The sequence below is a fragment of the Gymnoscopelus microlampas genome (assembly GCF_963454915.1).
Source record: "Gymnoscopelus microlampas genome assembly, chromosome: 13".
Lineage (NCBI taxonomy): Eukaryota > Metazoa > Chordata > Actinopteri > Myctophiformes > Myctophidae > Gymnoscopelus > Gymnoscopelus microlampas.
In genome coordinates, this window is record NC_139950.1 from 30277718 (window position 1) to 30296508 (window position 18791).

At 41.0% G+C, this 18791-nt stretch overlaps 2 protein-coding genes across 7 annotated transcripts in view; both read left to right on the forward strand.

The window, feature by feature from the left end:
• adss2 (adenylosuccinate synthase 2) overlaps window positions 1-18791 on the forward strand; it is a 463865-nt gene that overhangs the window by 312298 nt on the left and 132776 nt on the right. The gene's annotated exons all lie outside the window — the stretch shown is intronic.
• Window positions 408-18791, forward strand: part of LOC311058041 (atlastin-2-like) — a 40078-nt gene continuing 21694 nt past the window's right edge. For 2 of the 6 annotated variants that reach the window (XM_084075317.1, XM_084075315.1), the window contains exons 1-6: window positions 408-487; window positions 9150-9346; window positions 13273-13488; window positions 17344-17484; window positions 18348-18452; window positions 18555-18605. In XM_084075317.1, coding sequence (XP_083931443.1) covers window positions 412-487; window positions 9150-9346; window positions 13273-13488; window positions 17344-17484; window positions 18348-18452; window positions 18555-18605 — 786 coding nt within the window. In that variant the 5' untranslated portion in view covers window positions 408-411. The remainder of the gene's footprint in view (window positions 488-9149; window positions 9347-13272; window positions 13489-17343; window positions 17485-18347; window positions 18453-18554; window positions 18606-18791) is intronic. The other 4 variants (XM_084075318.1, XM_084075316.1, XM_084075319.1 and 1 more) reach the window with 2 other exon arrangements.

Sequence of the window (18791 nt, forward strand, 5' to 3'; positions counted from 1 at the left end):
CACATGTGTCCGTGGCAAGACTTGACCTTGTCCGTGGCAAATCTTTAGATTAGTCTGTGATATTGTCAAATATCTATATTCCCATAGTAATCCATTAATCATTGCTATAGTGTCAGTGTCTATAACAGGGGTCTCCCCAGCTCTTTTAGTAAACAGAAGACATTTTCAGGTGGGAATGCCAATTCTGTCCAATCATAGACAACAGAAATTGTATTGGAAGTGATGAAGATAAAAACGAGCAGACAAATTTAGATCTGCAGTAAAACAAATGCACGAATACAAGAACCGCTGGGGGCGAGCGTGTTTAGGGGCGAGGCTTCCGGTTACCGATTCCGAACCAGTGCCAGGAGGAGGGTAAATAGACATTACCTCTGACGTCAGCCACGTTCAATTTATTTCAGTTACAGCAAGATGGCGGAGGTACGCGGGCCGAGGAACCGAAATCACTTCGAACCCAAAAAAAGCAAAAGCCGCGCATTCAAAGAAGGTGAGTTGGACGTTTCATTGACTGAAAGAATCTAAGTTTTTGCGATGCGGGGAAATTGGAATTGACTGCGGTCGTCGTAGTTCTGTCAGTGGCAAACTATCGCTGTTTCGTTAGCCTATGGATTGTACCAGTGAGACTGACACTCTGCGGTACACAGTCGATACACCGAAATTAGTGACCTATCAAATCCAGTGACTCTGGTTCTTGTTTACATTTGATGGAAATCGATGCCGTTACATAAATATCCTCATGATTATTGCGAAACGACGCAAAAAGGGACTCAATCTCGCTCTCTATTGTTTGACGAATTTCGACAGATTATCAGCGAATCTGTCGGAAAAAAAGCGAACCCTGGCGTCACAGAACCCGACGGGTCAACATTTCTGGTGTAACGCACACTGTCAGCTGACTGAACGAGTCGTTGTATTTTTCTGTTACAATGTAGCTCCGGCTGCTCTAGCAGCAGTGTTGCCAGGTTTTGTGAGAGAAATAAGCAACCAGGTCTAGGAAAACGAGCCCAAAAGAAGCAACTTAGGTCACATGAGCACTTTAAACCGTCGGCTATTTGAAAATAGTCGATCTACAAGCACCCAATGCGTCGCGATGCGACGCGTTGTGAGCTTGTACATCTGCTATTTTTCAAAAACTCTTGCAATAAAATGTGGAACATTTTTGAAACCCAACAACACAAATGCTCCCTGGGCACAACTTCTTCATGAAAATATTTGAGAAATACACTTCAATACACTTCAATACACGTCTCTATCTGAACTTTTAACCTCTACTAGTTTACAGTAGCTGTTTCTTAGACCAACAGTCTTCTTGACTTGGCTCCAGTAAAGCCTCTCATCCTGATTCCTGGTACTGACCTGGTTATTTTTATATACACTATTATTGGTTGCGCTGCTTATCCACTTTAAAGCTATTATTTACAAGCCAGTTTGGTCCAAAGGATGCAGCCAAAGCAGCCTCTTTTGGGAGTCCTTGTGTTTTTTGATTGATTACTTTATTAACAGTTTGTCCAAAAAAAAGCACAGAGGTACAGTTTCATACAAAAGGATGCTAAAAGGATAAACCCAACGGCTTGTTTCCATTGGGGTCCTGTATCAATTCATCGAGTGTGTTAAATGTTGGCATAAAATGAGACCTGTGTAGGCTTGCTTCCTATTGATCTGTGCACATCTTGCTTGATGCTGTGAGAGAGCACAGCCAACCGGATGCTCATTAATTCCTGCTCAAATGCAAAGAGTTGGGGGTGACTCCCCCAAATCCTAAATGAACGATCAACATGAAGTTCAATATCAAGTTATCAAAAATAATGCATTGTAAACATTGTCCGTGTTGTAAAGAAAATAAAAAAGGTTCGCATTAAGCATCTCTAGCCTGCTGTTGCTTCCCCCTTTAACCTGTATTAGTCAGAAGTCTGGTTTCAGTAAATCAAGAAATAAGAATCCTTTTTGAAATGTGTAATTTAACTCATAGAGACATCAAATATTGACCTTTGCCCCATTAAAATCACAAGATTTTGCACTTTCTTTTTAATCTATTACATTGGTTCATTGTATGCATTCAAAGACGTTTATAGTGAAGCAATGTGCTGCACAGATGTAAAAGGGAATGGATTAATCATGTGCCTCTATTTTCCAGTTAAGCTGAACTTGAAACATTAAGCTACTCACACTCACAATCGGCTTTTATGTCCCATTTCAGTTGCAAACAGGGTATGAAATGAACAGCTACCAGCCAACTGCTGATACTGGCTGGAATGCTAGTCCTCTATCAGCCATCATGGCTGAAAAGCTAGTATAATGCAAGAATCAGAAGCCTATTTGGCCTATTTGTGTGGCTTCTGGATTTTGGAATCATTCATAAAACAATATTTTTGTTTCCTTATATGATAGGCTATTGGATGGCCATTATGTTCCTTAGCCAATTGAACACTAACTAAATTAAGTTTGTTAAAGTAACCACATGTTTGTCTTGTGGTAATAATATGGAAGTAGCAGTATGTTTACTAGAACCAATTTGGAAAACAGCAGTGTTTGGCTAATCTGTAACTCCAGGCTGTTATGGAAAGAGTTGATAAACAATCTCTACCGTGCATATCGCTGATCATTAAGATATGATCCTGACCTCCCACATCTAAGGTTGGGTACCGAACTTGGTACTTTTGCTGAGAGAATTACCTCTCTAGACTCGGTACTACAGAGTACCTATTCATATTATATTAGGCTCTGTGCATAACTGTAGCCCCAGGTTTTCAGAAGGTGGCATACCTGTTCCAGTTCATTTTCCCATAGCTTCATTTGATTGGCTCAGCAGCAGGTTTAAACGGGAAACAAAAGGTGTGGGACTACAACTTTATGCACAGAGCCGATAGGGGCTCGGGCTGCTCAATTATTATTATGATTTTCAGTTATTATTTTGGGTTTCAATGATTATGAAAACAAGATAATCAAGATAAAACGGTTATTGTGCTGTATTCAGTTTTGTGTCTTGTGTTATACATCCAGTACACCCCCTTTCGTTTACAGTGGTTTGTTTTCTCAGTCCAAACTCCTTCTCAGTTAGACCGAGATGTTTAGTCCAGCTTGAGCCAAGAAAGAGAGCCTTTCGTCAACAAGAAAGGTAAAACCAATTCAGCTGTTTGGAAACACTTGGGTTTCAAGGAGTCTGACATGGAAAAACAACAAACATTGTGCAATAGTTGTTACATGGTGGTGTCTGCACCTCAAGGCAATATGACCAATTTATTTAATCATCGGCTCTGTGCGTAAAGTTGTAGTCGCACACCTTTTGTTTCCCGTTTAAACCTGCTGCTGAGCCAATCAAATGAAGCTATGGGAAACTGAACTGGAACAGGTATGCCACCTTATTTAATCATCCTAAGAAAAAAAACGTTTACACGGTTTAAATGCATGCAAATCCCAGGTACCATATCGTTTCAAATGTGAACAACGGTACCCTACTCATATTTGTGATACCACTTGTGTCTTGTTTTGTACAGACCGGCTGGCTCTGTGGTAACATTCATTGTAACACACACTCACTCTGGCCGTTCTTAATTTGCACTTTGTCCTCTGAGCACAGACTCAAATCTCTCTCAGCTTGGCGCAGTTGAAAGTTTGCCCTGCTTGACTTGCATCCAGAGAAGCCAAGTCAAGTTGTCCACTGGTGTGTGTGGCAAGGAATTGTGTGCCTGCATCTCAATAGGCTGTAGTTGCTCCCTTGCGCTCTTTCACAACCTCATTCTCCAGAGTCCTGTGGCTAAGTAAAAGTAGCCTTGAAACATATCCATGTGATTTGCTTTCAGCTTTCTGTTCAAATGAGTTGAACAACTTGACAATCCATGAGGCTGCAGGAGAGCAATGGAAAGCCTTTGATTTTGCATTGATCTTTGTCTGCAACAGAGGAGCGGGGAGTGCATGTGCAGAAGAAGCAGTTGATTATTCTTGCAGTGTTCTCCTTGCCTACAAAACTCCCAGACTACCTGTGTTTTGTCTAGCAACAAAATGGAAATGCGAAACAAGGTGTCATCATGCATACTATATTTTATGTTTTACTAGAATAATAAGTACTGAGAATTGAATATCTTGCTCTTCACTCCCAACAGTTGATGATTGCTCTTACCACATTTTAAATAACCTATTCACCTACAAAAAATGAATCCATGGTGATTTATTGTACCAACCAAGCCTTATACAAATCAGTGGAAAATTACCCTCAAATCTGTGGTGCAACTTTACCATATTTAGACGGCTGACTTAACAGTGGTGGACCCGGCCTTCTTCAACAAGGTCTGCCTCAGATATAGTGCATGAGTCTGGGGAGGAGAGAGCTGTTTTGGGATACAGAGCTGAGATGTAGGCTAGCTTGCCCAGTCTTTTGCTCGCTCGCTCGCTCTCTCTCTCTCTCTCTCTACTTGGCCTGCATAGTTAAAGATAGACACTGCTTAGAAAAGGAACAATGCAAGATTAGATTGGCGCACAAGGTCCATTTATATCTCAGTGATTCAGATTATTACATTTCTGTATTAGATCAAACCTCATGTCATAGTTTTATTTAGTTTTTGTCTTTATTAAAGCGCATTTAATCATTTTAACTGAATCTCAATTCACTTAATCCTTAATTAAGATCACTTGAAGTGCACTATTCAGGATTTGTAAATCGGCATAAACCGTGCAATCCTATGGTGAGTGAGCCGTCTCAGTCCCCAGGCCCCAAACTTTGGAACAGGTTGCCCACCCATGTCAGGCTGGCCCCCACTAACTGTTTTAAAACCTCTCTTAAAACACATTTTTATTCCTTTGTGGTTTACTGGGCTTTTATTTTATTTCTTGATGGTACAGCACTTTGCTCATCTCTGTTGTTTTGAAATGTGCTATATAAATAAAGTTGGATTGCTCATCTGAGCTAATACTGGCATACTGCCATTTGAGAAACACATCTTCAGTGCAAGATGGTCAGGTGCTCCTTTAGCTGTTGACTGAGCTCACTAAGTAAATAAGGTACAACTAGCTCTGTCAGCCGTAAGGTTTTAGTTTGTTGCACGACCGTCGCTCAACAATGGGGTTTTTCTTTTGTTTTGTTTTTTTTACTGTTTAGTTGTCTTTAAAAATGTCTCCCCAATTTAGTCAATGCCATTTCCCCCATGTAGCCCCTGTTAGTGCCCCTACTGTTGGTCTGGGACGGTTTAACAACTTAAAATCCTCTATACTTAACCCATTTAGACCTGTGGCTGTGGCCGATTCTAAAAACGCCTTCTAAATCCTGTCCTAAGTTTTCTGAAAAACTTCAAATATTTATAAAAAAATTACAACAGATGTATGTTGCTATATACCCCCAAAAGGGGTTCCCGTCCTGAAAGGTATAGTTACAAATAGTGGTTTCCTGCCCAAAATGGGTTAATTGACCATGATCCCCCAGGGGTCTGTACTTTTCCCCCTCCTTTTTTTGCTCGACACCAAATCCCTTTGCCAAAAATAGGCAATCTACAAGCTCACAACATGTAGCAAAGCTGCACGAGTGCACGTTGTGAGCTTGAAGATCTGCTATGATGAAATGCCATTTTCACCGAATGTTTCGCCTGTTATGCAATGCCCAGAAGAGAGAGACTAGGTTTCATGTTGTTCAACAACCTTGTGTCCCATATTGTTCAACAACCATGTGTCCCATGTTGTTCAACAACCATGTGTCCCATTTTGTTCAACAACCATGTGTCCCATGTTGTTCAACAACCATGTGCCCCATGTTGTTGAACAACCATGTGTCCCATGTTGTTCAACAACCATGTGTCCCATGTTGTTCAACAACCATGTGTCCCATGTTGTTCAACAACCATGTGCCCCATGTTGTTCAACAACCATGTGCCCCATGTTGTTCAACAACCATGTGCCCCATGTTGTTCAACAACCATGTGTCCCATGTTGTTCAACAACCATGTGTCCCATGTTGTTCAACAACCATGTGTCCCATGTTGTTCAACAACCATGTGTCCCATGTTGTTCAACAACCATGTGTCCCGATAAATGTGGAGTGTCCAGCTGCTGACAGCGACCAGTTTCAACGGCTATCCCGCCAGGTTTTACTGAACTTATATTATTCCCTAGGCCTAGACCTAATGGTGTGTGTGTGTGGAAATAACCTAGGCCAGACAACATCTGCTCAATGCTTCAAGATAAGAAATTGAGCATCTAATTTTAGTTCTGCCCCAATTTAGTGCAAGCTGACGGACGGTCTGTCTTGCACTAGCTATATCACACGTGAGTTCAATGAGTATGTATTGGGAAAAAACTATTTTGATGTAGATAGGTGGAGTTTATAGCTAACATACTAGCTTACTATCCATGAAGGCGTATTGTGTTGCCCTCTCTCTCTCTCTCTCTCACTCACTCGCACACTGCTCCTGCAATACAGAATGCTTGCAGTCCCAGCAGAATGGTGTCTTTGTGTTCATCCTCTCTGTGGCTACAGTGCCACTTCATCATGCTGAGGGTCGCTCTGGCCTTGACGGCAACCTGTGACATGCTGCCACACACTCAGGAAATGTGCAGGCCTAATTTGTGTGCTGAGCAGAATAGTCACGCTGTTTTGTATGTGCAGACCACAGACACAGACGGCATTGCTTTGCCTGACCGGCTTTGTTCATTTATAGCACCATCGCATTTTCCAGTACATTAAAGTTAGTAAAACTAATCAAATTTGGGTAAGTGGCTGGTAGACTGCTTTCATTTTCAAATATGGCTTGATCCTTTTGGAATACTACATGTCTGTAATTACAATATGTCAACATTTCTGTCTTGTAAAAAAAATCACAATCCATTTAGAATTAACCGGACCAGGATATATACGTATCTAAGGTAGCCTACTGTACATGTCGTAACTTCCCATAAGTAATAATTGCTGTTATTACCTTTTTTTTAAAGGGGGTGAATGCTGCCTAATACATGTAAGGTACAATGCAAAATGAATAGTTTTAAAAAACTGCTTAGAATATGCAATATTATGTTAAGAACTGATGCCTGTTAATCTTACAGATGGGATCAGGACAGGTCCCTAATTGTCACAGGTTCTGACACCACCATATTTTGGAGAGACGCCTTGTTTGGATATGAGATTCTAATGTCTCGTTTGCTATATGAGGCAAATGCCAAAAAGTCGAAGTTGTTCAAGTTCAAGTTCTGAGCAAAAGTCAGAAGTCATGAAGCCTAATTTATGTTCTGAGCAGGCTTGTAGAACAAGTATAAGTATACCTCGGGCGACATATCAGTTAACACTAGTTTATGGCTGTTTATGTCTGGCTTGCTTTATAATGACAATCGTCTTTGCCAGAGAGTTGTGAAAGATATGATATATTTCCACCTTTCGGGTATGAGCACTTAACTCTAAAGGTAGGGCTCTCTGCATGAGTTTGTCAACAACTCTTGGCCTTGTAGTTCTTTTCCCAATTGCACCTCGACTTTTAGATCCAAGAGAAAGCTCCAATATCAGTAGGTCTTAAGATCTAAAATGGTCTAGCCTCATTTTTGTGCAGTTGTGCTTGTACATGACATCACAGAGAGTGGATTGTCAATATACTGTAGTGTACAGGCACTCACCAACCCAGTAGAGTCCCACTCTGAGCTGTGGTTGCGACAGGTGGTGTTTTGTTTGTGTGTCATCCTGATATGTGTCCAGGATCACAGCACCCTTTGGCCCTTGGCCGGTTAGAACTGGCAGAGAGGAAAATGACATCACAGCAGAAGGTGTACCACTCTGCGCGAGCTTTACTGCGCCTTGTCTTCAGAATTGACAGCCTGTGGACGAAAACCGTGACTTTTAAGTTTGTTAACGTGGGCCTCAGTGAACTAACAATGAGTTTGGGAGCCATTTTGCCATCCATTACCCATCAGTGATTTAAGGACACACAACCAGGTGGTAGGTTGTTGACCCCTAAGTTCTCTTTCACATGGCTGACTGGGCCGATGACCGTTGGGATGGGAACGATGCCTGTTGGAACGAATGCACCTCCGGTTATGCAATAATCGTTGTACCCGTTGTAAGAATACTTCCAGTCTATGACACCAGTCTATGACATCAGTACTATGTCATATTGACATCCCTACCATGAATATTAAAATGCATATTGCCCATTGATCTCAAGAGGTTTCTGTGGTTTAAGGATGTTTGTGTTGGTCATATAACACCACAGTAGGTGGTGTTATATACAGTGGCTGTTTTTATACTTTATTTTTAGCACAAGCTGGGTTTTGGGCTTGGCCGGCCCTGTACCACCCACAAATTGCTACAATCACACAAGCTTGAGTGCTAGTGACCAACACATACTTGAAGCGGCTCAATGAGCAGTGCGTAATACTTGTCCTACCTGTTCAGTGTATGCCCAGAGGCTTACTGTTTTATTATATGGTGCTTTGCAATTTAGAGAGTGCTGGCTTTATTCTTGGGGTCAGCATCAAAATAATTACCTCCTTCCTGGAAAGGAATACCATTCTAATATTGTGATGCTGCAACATAGAATATTGAGATTTTCCATGGTGATTACACGTCAACAATTTCAAATGTTCCTTAACATTTCTTGTAAATTGGATACCTATTCTTTTGTTTATTAACGTTGACTATGGCTGTCCTGTTGTGACCACAACAATATGTCAACACATCTTTAGCATCACAGGTGTATTATAACAATAAAGCATGGTGGCATCATCATGAGGATACTTGAGTCGTGGGTTAAGTAATGCCTCTGCCACCTGGCCATGTATGACACTGCTCTTCAGACTTCGGTAATTAGCAGAATTACGACAATGACAGAAAGCAAAGAAAAACTACAGAAGATGTGAAACATTACCCCTTTAACGTCCTCTGTTCCCATCCCTTTCTCTGCCCCTTTGGGATTTCCATTCAGTGCTATTTCAGAATCTGACCTAGATGGGTAACAACATGTAGCCTAGTGCAGAATGTTGTTGGTTTTGGAATCACTCCCAACAACAACATGACCCAACTAATTCCACACTGCTGCACGGTTTCAAATTTATTTGCACAATAAACCATCTTTTACTATTGGGTCAGATGAGTCCCTTGTTCTCGCTCTTTGATACGATGCTTTATATTCCCTTATCATTGTCATCTCATCCCTCCTCACTGCATGTGTTGTTTCCTCCGGCAGGCATGAGCGGGGTGGAAGACGTCCCCGTTGCCCGGCGTAAGCAGAGGGCTCCGCTAGCACGGCCTGAGGACCTGGATGCGGATGAGGGCCGCAATCACAAACGGCTACTCCTCACACTGGACATAGATTCGGGCACAGATGCAGGGTTAACCCCCTCACCAGACGGTCCCCCCTCACTAGAGGTCCAGGAGGAAGAGGTGATGCATTACTATGGATACTGCTTTATTCTAACCATCCCCTAACATGTGTTCTCTGTATGGGACCTCCCCAACCAACTTGGTACCAAATTCCTTATCATAAGGAATTAAGAGGGTGTATATAGTATTGTATGTTTTTTTTTTGTGCTACTGGCTGGAACAGCTACGGAGCCTACACAAAAACATCCTAAGGGACGTCCTTTTGATGATTGGCTGCAGAATGAGCATGTGACCGGAGCACGTGACCTCCTTTGCTTGAAACCTCCCCCGTAAGCGACCTCGTCTGCTGGCTGCAGCCAGCAGGCAGAACAGAAATCGATAGGTCACCACATCCGGCGCAACACCCGGTGCCTTCTAAAGTCCTCTAAAAAGCTCCAGTCGGATCATGAACCAAATTTTTACATTGTTGCATTTTCATTTGATCTGGTTTGTGTTCACACTGTGTGTGCCTCCCTCCAAGTAATTATGACAGAACTCTGACAACTCATTCGCTGCATACAAAGGAGAGTGGATTTTAGGAGGATTTTGCTGTTTTTTAGTCTTCTTAGCAGACTCTTACAAACTCTTGCAGACATTTAGAAACAACGTGAACAGTGGACTTTTTTTGTCCTCAGAAACAAATAATTAGTTCCGCCCCAATGAATTATTGCAGCACAGGTAGGAACCAAAAATGTAAGTACCAAATACGATGGACTGACACAGAAGCAGTTATACCGTCCTGTGTTAGCAACCAAAATTTGTAAACATGACATGGGCGACTGGACAAGGAGGGACTAGACCAGCGGTTCCCAAACTTATTTAGCTGTGCACCCCTTATTACATCCTGACCTAGATGACGCACCCCCCCGGGGCGTCATCTAGGCAAACCAATTAGGTTGGTTTGCCTAGATGGCAGGTCACGCACCCCCTGGTGGGCGCTCGCGCACCACAGTTTGGGAACCCCTGGACTAGACGATTATTATGCTTAATACATGAGTTGCCTTTAGACACGAGATACTGAAACTACATTTTTATACCTGTAATTTTTTGTTGAATGGGCTTTTTTGTTGAATGGGCTGTTCAAAGCATTTCTAGGGAAAGTCACTTCATTGCCATAGACAGATTGGAGCAACAGCAGTGTATTATGATAGCTTTCATTATTGGGATCTTGTGTTCCAATCAAAAAAGAACAGTGGAAAATTAGCACAGCTCAATTACATGTGTTAATCACAGCTGCTTACATGACATAATATAGTCAAAAAAAAGTAGCCACACACATTTCAGCAGCACAGAGAATGAACAACAATGGCCAAGCACACACACAGGGATTTGAGATCAAAGGTTTAACTAACGATAGCTGCACACCATGAAACGCACGCAAAGTAATAATCAAAGCCACCAAAATGTTGTATTGTTGTTATTATTATTGTAATAATAATTAACATGAACATAAACCATAGGTCAAGAGCACAATTCAACGCAATCACCGTAGCTGTAGCAACGAGGACAAAGCAAGCCCTAATGAATGTTCTCCGTGACATCTAGAAGATGAGTAAGATGTAGCCTATGTCGGCTATAATATGATCAGCCATTGCATTGGAACCAACCTTCAATTAATTATTCTCCCACCTGAATGAATCTGCTGGTGTACATTGCCTTTTCACATTAATATTCGCAACAACATAGGAACGCTATTCTGCAACTCCCGCTTGCAACAGTAGACCTATAGCTTACTGTAGGCTTAGCTGATAGATCGATACTTACAGGAGTAGTTCACTCAAAAAGTGACTTATTTTATATTATTACACACCCCATGAAGCCCTGAATTCATGGAGATGTTTTAGTTTTGGTCGCATTCCTAAGCCGATAATTTGATGACCGGCGGAGTCGACTCAAAGAGTCTCAATTATTGGCTTAGGAATGCGACAATCTCCATGAATTCAAGGCTTCATGGGGTGTGTAATTGATAGAAAATAAGTAATTTTTTGAGCGAACTACTCCTTAGGTAGGGTAATATTATATATAAGGTGATATTTTTTTGGGTCGAAACAAGAAGTATTTTGTTATAGGTTAAAGCACTATATTGTGATGGCAATCATTGCTATATGATAGTGTATATACGAAAGTATAGAGTGTTCAGTAAAAAGGGTCTCCCTGTCTCTCCTGCTCCTTAGGGTTTGCCTATTTTTGGTCAACACACTATAGCAGTAAATACATCAGATTATAGAGCCATTTAACCATGGCATTTGATTTATTCAAATCATTCTTGTTCATTTTTTTATGAGCACAAACTGTTTCTAACGGGAGGTGAGAATTGGCACATTCCAAAGCCTCGTTGCAGGAACTGCACAAATGTAGAGAATGGAAAGAATGTCTAAAGTATTTTTGCAGAGCTTCCTATTAAAGTATATGTTCCTTTTCTCTCTGAAATTTGTCTTAGCCCCTTTAGGTTTCTTATCTAACAGTCCAAAGCACACGCTGTGCTCAAGTCACAAATCTAGGCTAAAGTCTCTCAAAGCGTACGGGTGTTTTAGCCCTATAAGTGAAATTAAAAAGAAACGATTGCCTCCTTAACCCAAGACCGGGGAAACCTATTGGTTTTTATACATTTTAAAACCGCAAAAGCATCTGTGTCATTTTAGATGTTGCTTTGTGTATATAGCAACAGGAATGTTTTGTAATTTTTTGAATAACAATTTTCTGAAAACTTAGGTTAGGATTTAGACGTTTTTAAAATTGGCCTCAGGTCTAAATGGGTTAATACCAGGTGAGTGTCTTGTAATGAACCTAACTGTTGGCTCCTCTGTTTTTGTTTGAGTGAAGAATGCTATCATGGCTGAAACAAGTCCCAGACATATCCCCATGTCTGGGACTGTAATAAATTACACTAAGGCAACAGGTTGTTACTTTATCTCACACCATCATTCACCATTTTAAGACAAATATCACAGTGGGTGATTGAGTACTCTGTAATGTACTGTCACTTGGATTCAATGTTATTAGTATTTGTAAATTCCTCTTGCATGCGTTTAAAGATGTGATATCTTTTGTTTGTGTTAAATAGCTCATATTCTTACAATAAACGTTGTTATACAGTGTTTGTTCAGTAACGGGTGTCTCCCTGTCTCTCCAGCTCCTGTAAACACTAAACAGATATTACAGGTTAGGAAACAAATTTGAGCCTATCCGGAGAAAGAACTCTTACAGGATACTGTATAAACGAGTGAACTTGAGCAGACAACATTGGAATTGGAGCACTATAAAATAACTTTTGTTTTAACCCCAAAAATCTCCCTTACAGCAGCTTTAAATCTCACTTACTTAAATATGCCTATCTCCTTAATTGCCTTTATTCTGTACTGGAATGACACAGAAAAAAAGTATCAAGTGAATGCATTTAATTTAATGCTTTTTCACATGTACAGAAGGATATGATTTAGAACGCTGCTATGTTAACACATTGGGTGCCAAAACCGTATATATACGGTTTCGGAAATACAACCATGGAGTGCCAAAACCGTATATATACGTTTTTTTGAAAAAAAACAATTTTCCTTCATAGCAACAGGAGATATCATTTTTTGAAGATTTAGACTTGAATCCACTTCCTGGTTAACTTATGACTTCAAAAGCCTGTATCTCTGCTCCTGTGTACTTTTTTTTTTTACAATGTTAATTTGACTATTTTCAACTGGCTGCAACTATGGAACGGATTACCGAATGTTTTTAATTTTTCCCCCCCGATTGTACGAGACCTCTATCTGTGTAATGAGGGGATCACCGTGAGGACGGTGATCACTGAAAATATTTTGTGACTACTTGAAAAAGGTTCAAAAATGGTTAAAAATCCAGGCACTCAACGTACATTTTTTTAATAAACCTCTGGCACCTCAAGTGTTAAAAATCAGGGTAGTTTGTCTGATTTTCCCAAACTTTTTTTCCCTCAGATGAGGGTGGTGGAGGAGCCCAAGGCCGGGCCTGTCCAGATCGTACTGGCCGATGAAGATGAGCATAACTTTGACCTGGACACGGCAGCACTGGAGAAGATCCTGCTCCAGGACCATGTGAAGGACCTCAACGTGGTGGTGGTGTCTGTGGCCGGAGCCTTCCGCAAGGGCAAGTCCTTCCTGCTGGACTTCATGCTGCGCTACATGCTCAACCAGGTCAGACGCTCCTTCAGCCAAGCACAGTAATAACCAGTGTTGTCAGATTTTGCGAGACAAATAAGCAACCAGGTATATGAAAACATGAGCACTTAAAATCTTGAATTATTTTTGGAATATTGGAAAATGTTTTACAACACAAATCTTAAACGGGGTCCCTAGCATAAAATATTTTCAGATAGGGGGTCTGTGGAAAAATACATAATTTGCGGGTCCTTGACATAAAGGTTTGAGAACCACTGGTTTAAACATTAGGAAGCCAGCCCAAATAAGTAACTACACTTAGGAAACAAGGCCAAAAAAAACGCAACCTGCAACTACATTATATATATATAATATTTACGAGCAACTTTACAGAAAAACAAGCCCAAAGTCGCTTATAATAAGCATACATGGCAACACTGGTAATAACCTAAAAATGTTGATAAATGGTGCATTTATATAGAGCTTTTATCCAAAGCGCTTTACATTGATTGTGCCATTAACCCATTCACACACACACATTCATACACCGATGGCGGAGGAAACCATGCAAGGCACCAACCTGCTCATTGGGAGCAATTAGGGGTTCAGCATCTTGCTCAAGGACACTTTGACACTAAGTCTAGGGGAGCGCCCCAGCCCGGGATAGAACTGGGAACCTTGCGGTTTTTCCAGTTCACTCTACCCCTGAGCCACTGCTGCAAAATGTTGGGACAGTCTTGTTGATTGTCAAAATGACCTTTCCAAAGATCATCAATGTGGATTTTGTCTTTGAAATGAAATCTTTGTGCGGCAAGCAGTTAAGTGGAAATAATGCTTGACGTGGCATTACAATTTGGCCAGGAAATATAACTACTAGAGAGGAGCATGTGCTCACTGAAGTGCATACTGTGTATCCCCCAGGCCAGGTGTCCAGTCTATGATGTGTCATTTTTATGATGTGCGAGTCCGTATTTGGGCATGGTTTGAGCCTGATCCCACCAAAATATTTCCAAAACAATTTGGCACTGATCGCTCCAGTAGTTTGCAGGATTAGCCATACACATAATCTTCCTCGCTTGCCTTCAGCCTAGCGGAGATAATTAGGGTTAGGCAACCTTAGGCACGTGTGCCGTTTTAAAATAAAATCTTTTTAAGTCATAAATTACCTCCTGCACATAATCCTTCCTCCTATTCACACAGCCTATCCTATTCACTTTTGTGTACACCTCTGAGCCTGTAGCCTAGATCACACATCGGCTCGCAATGATCACGCTTGCATAAACAATAACCGCAAAGAACACTAAATATTTTAGTTTCCTTTGCCCTATTTTAACATCCGGGCATTCCAGCCCTTATCGTATGCTAACACTTTGACTGATGAATAAGATGGGGTGGGAGTCTGGGAGATTTTGAGTCTAGTGATCATTACAACGTCCTGATGTGAAAGAGAATGTTGTCACAGTAAATATATATGGACAACCAAAATCATTTGGAAATGTTTTATTTTGATGTGGTGTCATAATCAAACTTAATGTTGATATGGAACCCTTGACTGTGAAGAAAATGAAACTTAATGTAAAAAATCACACCCTGTGTGAAGGTAGCGGCGCCTTTGATACATTTTGTCATCGATATGTGTTTATAATGTGTTTTATAGCCATGTGTCACGTGAAGCGTGACCAATCACTTTGTTGACGGGTCTGACCAATCAGAACGTTGACGGGTCTGACCAATCAGACCCGTTGACGGTGAACACGGACAAAGTCAGGTATAGAGCAGGATCTGCTCTATACCTAAAGGTATAGAGCGGCTAGCGCCGCTAAAAATTTGACCAACCATAATGAATAAGAGTGACCAGCAATGTACTTCCATGTCTTGCAGACACACAAGCAAACAGACAAAATCCTGCTCTAGCTTTCAGCCCATTTAAGCCATGAAGCAGCTGGTTGTTGAGTGTAAGGCAGACAACTGGAAGTATTAACCAGTCCTTCAGACCTTAATGGAGCAGCTGGACGCACGCGACCAACACACACACACACACACTGTTACACACTTGCACAACCGAAAGGCTGAACCTGCCATCTGTTAAGCTGCTCAGTTGTTTGTGAGGAGGAGCAACAACTTTCATCTAATTCTGAGAAGACGTGCATATCATCATAAAACTATGCTTTAGTTGACAATATGCTTATTTTACCTATGCAAGTATGACTTGGTTAAGTTTATATTTATTATACTTAGTATAACAAAACAAAACTGCAGAGGTCATACGAGCTTGTGTTAACACATTCATTGCCAGGTATTATTTATTTAATTAATTAATCCACCTCAGCCAGCGTTTTTACCTTATTTTGACGATCCACGGAAGCCACGTTGGGGATGTGGATGTAAACAAAGGCTGTCTGTGGGGAGGGTCTCGTTTATCCACCGGAACAAAATCATTTTTACCGCAACCATCCATTCTGTTGTAATGGGCAGTTGAATATGGCTTGTTTTCACACAAAAAAATAAAAAATCCGAGCTAGATGTGTTTTTCTGACAGATAGACTGACCGTTTTTGGGATGACGTCATCTCTGACCGTTTTTGGGATGACGTCATCTCTGCTTCTATGATTCTCTGAGTCTAGGGGTCTGGTCATTCCTACGTTGGGGAAGAGCGCCCTCTAGCATAATTTATTTCGATTTGATTTGAAAGGACGTGTGTATATATACTGTATATACATCCTTGGCAGGCAATGTGTTAAAAAGATTTCTCTCCACTTGTCAGTCACTGAAAATTTAAATGAGGCCTGCAGACTAGCACTGCCTAAGCCTGTCACCAGGAATCATTGTTTAGACATACTTTGCATTGTAAATCAGTGCTTTGATTTTTTGACCGTGTCACCTTTGTAAACATTGTGGTCGTGCCTGCCTTTCACTTTTACCATTATGTGTCCCTATTTGAAGTGAACAGAAATCTGCCCAGGAGAGGAGCAGACAATAGTGGATGCAGTGTTCACATACGGGAGCTTTTCTCTTGTGGGACATAATATCTATTTTATGCCTGCTGATAAACCATAAATGGTTAACTCTTTAACTGCCAAGTAAAAGAGTACATTTTTAATAGTGTCACCCAGGTGCCAGTGAAAACTAGTGTTTTTTCCTACCGTCCGAAAAATCACGGAATATTTCCTGTGAACGCTGTCCGCACGGTGGTCCCCTCATTACACGCACAGGGGTCTCGTAGAATTTGGGAAAATAAATGATCCGATTGCGGTAATCCGTTGCATAGTTGCGGCAAGTTGAAAATGGCATGTTTTGCCAAAAATTAAAACACAGGAGCAGAGATGCAGAATATTTCCTTAATATTTTAACAGGGAAGTGAATGGAGCTGCAAATCTTTGGATCACGTTATCTCCTGGTTTTGAGTTTTATTTAACAAACGTTTTTGTGGACCAAGTACCAATTGACTCAAAAACACGTCCATGGTAGTAAAAGAGTTAAGTTGGCTGTTTCTTTTTTGTTTGGGTATCCTAAACAAATATAGATATCGATATGTTTTACCCTTTTCTTTCCCACTTGAGATCGTCAGATTAGTTTCTGGTGATTGTGATGACACCATAGGAATGACACAGTGTAGTCAGCAAATATGTTCACATCATTAGTCTTTTGAGTAAATTACTGCTTCAGTGAATAAGAGTGCCATCATAATTGGTATATGTGACTTAACCCTGTGTGAAATGCTAATCTTATATACTTTTTTCTTTTCTTACCATAACATCCAAAAAATGTTTCCTACCAAGTGAGAATATGGCTGGTCCACTCTACACAGTAAAATCCTTAATGTTATTTTAACTCTAATGTTAGTTTATTTATTTATTATTCTCACCTGTCATCTCTCTCCTTCCCCCACAGCAGCAGCAGAACAAAGAGTGGATAGGAGGGGACGATGAGCCCCTGACAGGATTCACCTGGAGGGGAGGCTGTGAGAGAGAGACAACAGGCATCCAGGTGTGGAGTGAGGTCTTCGTGGTTGAAAAGCCTAACGGCACCAAGGTGGGTGCCGACTGTTGCCAGACACGCATATATCACAATTCTGAGAACAGAAGAACTGTATTGACATTTGACAAGGTTATAGAAATGGGTTCAGAGACAAATAATATGGACACAACCAGTTGGGAGCTCAGAATGACAGTTGAGTATCATGTGTTTAACCCACCTGTGTCATTTTAGATTTTAGCATACGTTTTTCAGAAAAAAATGTTTTTAGAATTGGCATCAGATCTAAGTAGAGGAGTGCCAATTTTGGCACTCCTTGTTCTCATTAAGATTTGAGATTGTGGAAATGATCTTTTCAAAATCACCAGTGTGGTCGTTTGTCTTTGAAATTAAATTGTTGTGCGGCAAGTAGTTCAGTGGACAATGGATGATGTAGTGTTACAATTTGGACAGGGAAGATAATAATGTAATGAATAGGAGAGACCAGCAATGTACTTGCAGACACATAAGCACACAGACAAAATCCTGCACATGCTTTCAATCCGTCAATTCATGAAGCAGCTGGGTGTTGAGCTTAATGCAGACAACTGGAAGTATGAACAACCAAACCTTCAGACCCTCATGGTGCAGCTGGGCACATGCAACACAGACACACGCACACAGTTTTTAAATTTATTATAGCCAGTGTAGGAACGTTTATAGTCATTAATGGATACATTTACTCAGAGTTACCTCTGTAAGTGTTGTTTAATGACACAGTAACATAAGCCTAAACCAGTCTGAGGGAAGAAAAAAAACAATCGGGGACAATTTGACATTTAAAGGAAGGTTTTTCTTCCATTTTCTAGAGTACTCTTCTAACACGGATTGTAGCTGAATGCATTTTACATTATTAAACTGCTTTCCGTTTATTCCTCCAGGTTGCAGTGCTGCTAGTTGACACACAGGGGGCATTTGACAGCCAGTCTACCATCAAGGATTGTGCTACTGTGTTCGCCCTCAGCACCATGACCAGCTCTGTACAGGTGTGATTTAAAAAGCCTCTCTGTGCTTGTATGTTTGTTTTCTTTCTAATATTTTCATTAAAATTTGAGTCTTTCTCTCTCTCATGGCATGGTGTTTTTCAGGTTTATAATCTGTCCCAGAACATACAGGAAGACGACCTCCAACATCTGCAGGTCAGTGTCATGTTGTCTAATGGTACAATGCATACAGACAATTGTCAACCAATGGCCGGCATATCATGCTGCAGCTGTGCCTGAGGTTGGGACGAGTGATTCAGGCTTAAGAATTGGTTTATCACAATCCCGTAACCTTGTTTACTCAATAAGACTAGGAGAAAATTGGATTTGATTAACATTGGG